General features: G+C 41.7%; 1 protein-coding gene across 2 annotated transcripts in view; it reads left to right on the forward strand.

Moving 5' to 3' along the window:
* LOC127622736 (protein O-mannosyl-transferase TMTC2-like) overlaps window positions 1–8499 on the forward strand; it is a 106677-nt gene that overhangs the window by 51928 nt on the left and 46250 nt on the right. For both annotated transcript variants that reach the window (XM_052096799.1, XM_052096800.1), the window contains exon 2: window positions 4295–4871. In XM_052096799.1, coding sequence (XP_051952759.1) covers window positions 4295–4871 — 577 coding nt within the window. The remainder of the gene's footprint in view (window positions 1–4294; window positions 4872–8499) is intronic.

An 8499-nucleotide genomic window follows, 5' to 3' on the forward strand; every position in this document is an offset into this window, starting at 1 on the left:
CGAAAAGACATATCTCTCTCCTGCATGTGCCTCTCTTCACACTTTTCTTTCGCTGGCACAAATACACAATTCTGTCTTACATTTTCAGAAGAATATCTCTCACCGTTTTGACTTTTCACTTTGAAGTGTAACAAGCTGGAGTGTGTCATTTCTGCACCTCTAGTGGCACAAAACAGAACTGCAGGAATAATGTTGGTTTTCAAACAGATTTCTCGAATCGGATAGTCCCACCCTACCCTTGCACCATTGCTTGAGCCATTAAACCGGGCTAGAGGAAAATGACCCACTTCAGCTTAAAAATCCACGAGGCTTCTTTTGATTCGCCTGATGTTCTTGCGTTTGAGCAGTTGCTGAGCTTCATGTACTTTGGCTGTTCTCTTTGTGCACTGAGCCAATCATGTGTTCAGACAAAGTATGTGTCAGAATCGTAAAAGAAGGAAAAGAGATGCGTGCAATATGGTTGTGAAAGCACTGTAGTCCGTCTTCCACTGCTTTTGATTCCCGACACTTCCAGTGGTTTGTTTTTCTTTTGGCATGAATCGGGAGCCTTTGTTTTGGATGTAGCCGAGCAGGACTTGTGTGAAAACATTGAGGTCACAAGGCTGCTATCAACACCGCAGCGTTTAAGCTCCTGTCGCTGGGGAAACTGCCTCCTAGATTTCACATGATTTCACTTCTCATTAGCGCTGCGGTCTCCCGAACCGTATCGACGTGCCAGTCACGGCAGGAGAGAGCGGTAAGCAAACACCCTTTGACGGAAGTGCTCACAGGATCCCCACACGCTTGATTGGACTCTAGACGAGGCGATGAGGGCCGGTTCCTAATTACGAGATACCACTGATCCCTTGAGAGTGCCATTGGAGCTACAATACACTCTTTACATGTTAACATTTTCATCTGGACTCTAGTGGCGTACATCCGCAGGGACCGATGATAATAAAGCAATGTCTGGGGTGCATTATGCTAAGTGTAGTGTATTCATTGTTTATTCATCTTCATTGGACCTCGGTGCTTTGCGCCAAAAAATGACCAAACTTTCTGCTTTTATCAGAGAACCATAGAAGTAGCGTATATATGCACATCACGCTCTACTGTCAAATATTTGAGTGTTCGTTGAGCTAATGCTGCAGTACTTTTGTGTTCCTCTCACTCTTGCTCTTGAGTTGTGTCTCTTTTGTCCCCAAAAAATAAGAATTTAAACAGAGACACTTGTCACAGTGTCAATTACATAATACCCTTTAGGTCTATTGCTGGTATGTCAAAAATTGATATTTCTAGGGCTGAAACAACAAATCGATATTTATCGATAATGGAAATCATCAACAATGAATTTCATGATTGATTAGTTGGATTAATGCGGAGAGCACGGAGACGCTCCGTCAGTGACGTCACTTTACAAGTTTAAAGTATAAAAATGTGTTGCATGATTAAACTCGTTTGAAAACAACAGAGACAAGCTGAAGCGGGAAAAACACGACCCAAGTTGTTCAATGCACGAGAGCACTTCGTAAACACTTAATATGCATACAGAGTCACGAGGAGTGGTTGCTGCATCAGGTGCATTAAAAGCGTTATTGTGCTGACTTACATTTTACTGCTGTTTATGTTTTATAATGTATACACGTTATGAATTCAAAACCAGGTGCGTATTTCCGCGTATTTCGCAAAACGGTTTGTTTTTAGCACATGCAAGTCTCCGTTAAACTTCACTGAGTGTTGAGCAAGGGAGCACGCGTATCTGCGTCAATCAAACTGATCGATGCCACGATTTCAGTTTCAGTGTAATCAATGGTGCAACTCTCACGCATATCACACCGACGTCCCAGAGGTCAAAGTGTGCTGGATTTTAAAGTGCTTTAAAAGCACTTCCTTTCTTTCCTCCTCGTGCGAGTGCATAATACATTAAGCAACAACGATAATGTTAGCGCGAGAGAGAATTTGTGTTTACAGATTACTGTACTATATTTACATTTACATTTATGTATTTGTCAGACGCTTTTATCCAAAGCGACTTACAGTGCACTTATTACAGGGACAATCCCCCCGGAGCAACCTGGAGTTAAGTGTCTTACTCAAGGACACAATGGTGGTGACTGTGGGGATCGAACCAGCGACCTTCTGATTAACAGCCCTGTGCATTAGCCACTACGCCACCACCACTCCGCATTAAAATGTGTATAATTAATAAGGGTCCTGATAATGCCAAATGTAATGTCTGATTTCACCAGCGAATTTATACCATGGCAAACATTGTTTGACTGGATAAACATACACATAGTTTTGAAACATGTAATAAGTGATAATACTATTTTAAAACCCACAATATTAATTTAAATGACTATTCATTGACAATGATCAAGCATATGTGATTTGATCATCTGCCAGCCAACTAGATAACATGCCTGTGCAGTAGCCGAACAAGCCCAAAAATGTTGTCATATTTTACTGCGGATTTCTTTGATTTGGTTGTAGTCTTGACCAACAGTTTGGAGATTTCGGTCTTTCCCCATTCAAGTATAGAAGAGCTGCACTATTATGCTGCCCGGGAGCGATCAAAAAATGGCCACTGATGAGAGGTGGCTCTCGTGTCCATCTGTTCAATTCTGTTGGTTCAGGAAGGACGCCATGACAGGCTGCTGGCTCCCACTGTCGCTGTTAATTTTTTTTTTGGTTGGAAAAGCACTTCTGTATTAGCTTAAAGCCCTCAAGTTTACATTGGTTACTGTATTCTTTCAATTGCTCTAAACAAGTATTTTGGGTGACCTTTTTATTTTTTTATTGAATGCTAGACATCAAGTTGTTGTTATTTTAATCTGAAAGAAGAATTACAAGATGCACTTTTTTCAGTAAGCTAGGCCTGTGTGTTTTCAAGGCTTCAAGGTTTTATTGAATGCTACCTCTGACTAAGAATGCATTACTTTGCACTTGTATAGTCTTTTATTTTGGAATTTTAAGAGCAGTAAACATATATTGCAATGTTAAGGAATTAATTTTTTTTCATGCAGATATGTAAATCAACATGTATAAATTGCTATTAGTCAATTAATGGGGAGATAATCGAATCGGACTGGAAAAATGAATCGTTAGATTAATCGATGCATCGAAAAAATAATCGCTAGATTAATCGTCTAAAAAAGAATTGTTTATCCTCAGCCCTAGCCACGTTTCAATAAAGCATTTCACAGTTTTAACCGTGGATTCTAAATTATTACGGGTAAATTTATCATGAGATTTTTAATCGCGGTTAATAGTAAAAATGTATAATCGCGGCATGCTGAGAGAAATATTTAGAAATATTAGAAATATTTCTCATGACAAAAAGCATGAAAGCCATAAACACAGATATTTTATGTAGACTGTCTATGAGTATTGTATATATACAGCTATATATATATATATATCATGACCCTGCATGACAAATAATTGTTCCATTTGACCCAGTTGTTGAAGCCGTCTCACAGGAGTACACTCTTCATCTCTCTTTAAGCATCTGCATACAGTTCTTATGCATGAACAGGAGCAGGTGTACTCTTCATTCCCCTTCACTCAGATTCTGGAAGCCAATGCTCGGTTGATTGGTGCCCCTTGACACTTGTTGGCATGGAGCTACATGAAGTCTTTCTGTTGAGGATTGGTTTTGGTGAGGGTGTGGTGCATATCAAGACAGAGCAGAAGTTCAATCAGTGTTTTTCTCTTTCAGTCCAGTCAAACCCTCCAAGTCCAAGAATTGAAAGACCTTGATGAGGTGAAAGAGTAAAAGTAGATTTCTGAAGAGTATGTGACTGGTGCTAGACGCTAGCGCCAAGGCGTTGCTATGCAGTTGCTAGGGTGTTTTTGGTGGTTGCTATGGTTTTGCATACCTTTGTTTTATTGGACAAGAAAATAAAACATATCATGTGACCCACATTTGTTTTTGACCATTGTAAAAGGGTACAGTTTAAGAGTTTATGCATGGAGCCACATTGAGAGCCCCATATCTCTGGGATTTAACCAGGTGAAGATTTGATTCTGACACACAATCCAAAATGATTAAGATATCTTTAGTGCTTCTGGAGTTACAGCCACACAACATGTCTGGACTCACAGCATTGGCTTATAATGCAACAGCAGGTCATTACAGATCTGCACATCTCTGTGTACACATGACATCATGACACTGACTCTTTATTAGGTGATACATTCATAGAGAGAGATTTTAAATGTTTTTTATCCTAAAGTCTTGATGTTCATGGATATGTGATGCATCTTTTGAGGATAGTTCAGTCACAAACTCTTTCTTTTCTTCTTCACACAGCCGTGCTATCAAAACCAACCAGGACCTTCTCCCCGAAACGCCTTGGACTAACATCTTGTACGATGACTTCTGGGGGACGCTTCTCACCCACAGCGGCAGCCACAAGTCGTACCGGCCGCTCTGCACGCTGTCCTTCCGCCTGAACTACGCCCTGAGCGGCCTGAACCCCTGGAGCTATCACCTGATCAACGTGCTCCTCCACTGCACCGCCACCGCGCTCTTCTCCAGCTTCTCCGGCCTGCTGCTGGGGTCGGGCCGCTGGAGCCTGCTGGCCGGGCTTCTCTTCGCCGCTCACCCCATACACACCGAGGCCGTGGCGGGCGTCGTGGGTCGGGCCGACGTGGGAGCAGCTCTTTTCTTCCTCTTGGCCCTGCGCTGCTACATTCGGTACTGCGCCCTGAGGACGAGCGGCGGGCACGGGCGGAGCTGGGCATGGTTATTGGGCACTTTGGCGTGTGCTTCCTGTAGCATGCTGTGGAAGGAGCAGGGCGTGACGGTTCTCGCTGTGGCGGCCGTGTACGACGTGTTTGTCTTCCATCGGCTGAAGTTGCAGCAGGTTCCTGCACTCTTCCGAAAGGTAAACCGCGCTTTCCACCATCACAGCAAACCGGCTGTGAAGACAATAGATGTGTAGAAAGTGTTTCACACAAGTTAAACCCAAGAGCAGAGGACGATCAAATACAACTGTTGTGTGTTTGGTGTATTTACACACTTGTGATCCGTTTGTGTTCTCACATGACCGACTGTAATTACGTTAAAGTTTCTGCAGCACATCAAATGTCTGTAGCATTAATGCAATATTTGTTCAGCGCACAGATTTGTGTTTGCTGAACGGCAGCTGCTTTAATGCCAATGACCCGTTGTGCCCTCTCAAACGACCGCTCACCCGAACCCGACTCGGGTGAAATCTGCCCCTCGAAACTCCTGCTTTTAATGAACAACATGTCCTGAACTGTAGAGTTAATAAACTGGAGGCCGGCTAACACTCTCTTGAATTCTTTTATTAATGTGCAGAGAGTAGTTATAACTAATGGTCTGTTATAAACGTGTAATAATGTTGATGATTAGTGTTTAGATAAGAAGTGTAATTAGTGCAGCAGTCACTCATGAATAATAGCAGCATGTGTGTTTGTGTGTGTAGGTGTGTGTGTATGTGTATGTATGTGTGTGTGTGTGAGTGTATGTATGTGCGTGTGTGTGTGTATGTGTGTGTGTGTATGTGTGTGTGTGTATGTGTGTGTGAGTGTGTGTATGTATGTGTATGTATGTGTGTGTGTGTGAGTGTATGTATGTGCGTGTGTGTGTGTATGTGTGTGTGTGTATGTGTGTGTGAGTGTGTGTGTGTGTGTATGTGCGTGTGAGTGTATGCATGTGCGTGTGTGTGTATGTATGTGTGTAGGTGTGTGTGTATGTGTGTGGGTGTGTGTATATGTGTGAGTGTGTTTGTAACTGTGTGTATATTTGTGTGTGTGAGTGTTTGTGAGTGTGTCTGTGAGTGTGAATGTATAAATGTGTGTGTGTGTGTGAATGTGTGTGTGTGTGTGTGTGTGTGTGTGTATATGTGTGTGCGAGTGTGTGTGTGTGTGTGTGTGTATATATATGTGTGTGTGTATGTGTGTGTAGGTGTGTGTGTGTGTGTAGGTGTGTGTGTGTGTATATATATATATATGTATGTGTGTGTAGGTGTGTGTGTGTGTAGGTGTGTGTGTGTGTGTATATATATATATGTATGTGTGTGTGTGTGTGTGTGTGTATGTGTGTGTAGGTGTGTGTGTATGTGTGTGTAGGTGTGTGTGTGTGTGTAGGTGTGTGTGTGTGTATATATATATATATGTATGTGTGTGTAGGTGTGTGTGTGTGTGTGTGTAGGTGTGTGTGTGTGTGTATATATATATATATGTATGTGTGTGTGTGTGTGTGTGTGTGTGTATGTGTGTGTAGGTGTGTGTTTGTGTATGTATGTGTGTGTGTGTGTGTGTGTGTGTGTAGGTGTGTGTTTGTGTACGTATGTGTGTGTGTGTGTGTGTGTCAGATTTTTATGTATTTACACACAGTGCTGGCAGAGTTCTTCAGTGTATTTTTGGTGTTCTCCATCACTGTGTATCAGGTCAAATTCTGCTCGTGTCGGCTTGTCAAGAGTGTTTACCATCGACCGTCAAAACACTGTGAGTTTTGTGACCTCCAGCCAATCAGCACAAATTGAACGTGACGTGTGCTTGAATGTGACTCTGCATCGGAAAGGCCTTGAGACACATTGAAAAAGAAAATTTCTTCTTCAGTGAATATTACTAAAACTGTCTAAAATAAATAAATAATAATATTTTGTGTAAGCTGAAGTGTGTAATTTATTTGCCATGTGTGCTATTTAAACAAATATAAATAATATTACTTTCCCCAAACAGTTCCTCCTCATCGTCCATTGGGCAGACAGACCTTAAGTCCCGCCCTCAAACTCACACTATTGGTTGATTCAGTGTTGTTTTGACTGGTTGATCGGGACACTGGTGTAATGATACAGTCAGGAGAAATCAGGACCTTTACAAATTGTGATTTGTTTTTTTGCTCTAGAAAAGTCAATATTGAATATTTCTAGATAAAACTTGCTTTTAAGGGAGTTCTTGTTAAAGATTAGGTCGAAATGGTTCAAGTCAGTCTGAATTCATCAGTGGATCGGTCTAACAAACATCTGCTCGTCATTCTGGAGATGAAACCTCTTCCTGCATGAGTCTGAAGACTGAGACTAGGAACATGTCATTTAGATGTAAGAGCACATCTGTCGGCATGACATAATAAACACGCATGTAAATGTGTCTCTGCACAGCACTTACGGTGCCGTCCGTCTGATCACGCTCCTGAAATTGAGCCATCGTCCGTATTAAATGAGCGTGTGAGCATCAGAGTGCTTCTGTGTTTATCTGATGCGTGCTGTTCATTACATCATCTCAGAGCTGTTCTATTGATTGTAAATCATGAGCTGTAAGTGAATGTCGTCTGCGCAGCTGCTTCAGACTGAAGGCGATTGATTATAGAGATTGACGTGTATTAAACGGCTGTGATGCGCTCGGGGCTTTTAAACTGAATTAAAGTGTGTTTTTTGAGAGTACTCTATTTAATTCTAATCACATTATTCTCCAGCCTGATCTCATGAACTCTACGTGACTGTGGCAACATTTCTGCCAAATCACATGCTTCATTACACGATTGGCTGCAGTTTCCCAGTGAAATGTCCTGCGGGGGGCGCCAAAAGCGAGTGAAATGGTGTCGTCAGCAGACAAGGTTTTTAAGGTGAATATTAAATGGATGTTTTAATGAGTAAAACATACTTTCATAACCTAAAACTTTAACCTAAACCTGACCAATAGTGATCTGAAATCAAATGCAACATGAAAAGACGTTTTCTGAAGCGACGGCATCATGTTTTGTGGCTTCTATGACACTTTTCTCTGGCGTTTCAGCTTGTGTTTGTCTGGTCTCTGTAATCACAAATATCAGCTGCTTCTGTAAATAAACCACTGCCATTCATGAAGATGAGATTGAGCAAGAGAGACACTTCCATCATCTGAAATATGCTCACGTGTGTTTCAGTTTCACTTTAAACACAGTCCATGTGACTGAGTTCAGCCTTTAAAACCCCTTCTGTGCTCACAGCCAATCAGAGTCAGTCGAGCGCCTGTGAGGTGTTTTACACTCATATTTGTTTCTGTAACGTTTGCTCAAAATACTGCATCATTTAATCTGTTCTGTTCCTAAATTAACCTTTAACTGAATGAATACCTGCATTACCGTGAGTGTAGATCTTAACATGTGTACTCATTACTGCACTGAACTATCACAGACTGTTTATCTTTATTTGGAAAAATGCACTTTTATGAGTGGAACAGATTATTACCCATTTTCAGTAACAGATACTGAAGTTAAACACTATTAGCACAACATGTTTGGCACACACACACACACACACACACACACACACACACACACACACACACACGTACTCACAGAGACACTTACACACTCTCACTCATACACACACACACACACACGTACTCACAGAGACACTTACACACACACACTCTCACTCATACAAACACACACACACACACACATAGACACTGACACACACATACACACACACACACACATATACATACAGACACATACACACACACATATACACACACATAAACATACATACACACACACAC

Source organism: Xyrauchen texanus, chromosome 29, assembly GCF_025860055.1.
Source record: "Xyrauchen texanus isolate HMW12.3.18 chromosome 29, RBS_HiC_50CHRs, whole genome shotgun sequence".
NCBI classification, from domain to species: Eukaryota; Metazoa; Chordata; class Actinopteri; order Cypriniformes; family Catostomidae; genus Xyrauchen; species Xyrauchen texanus.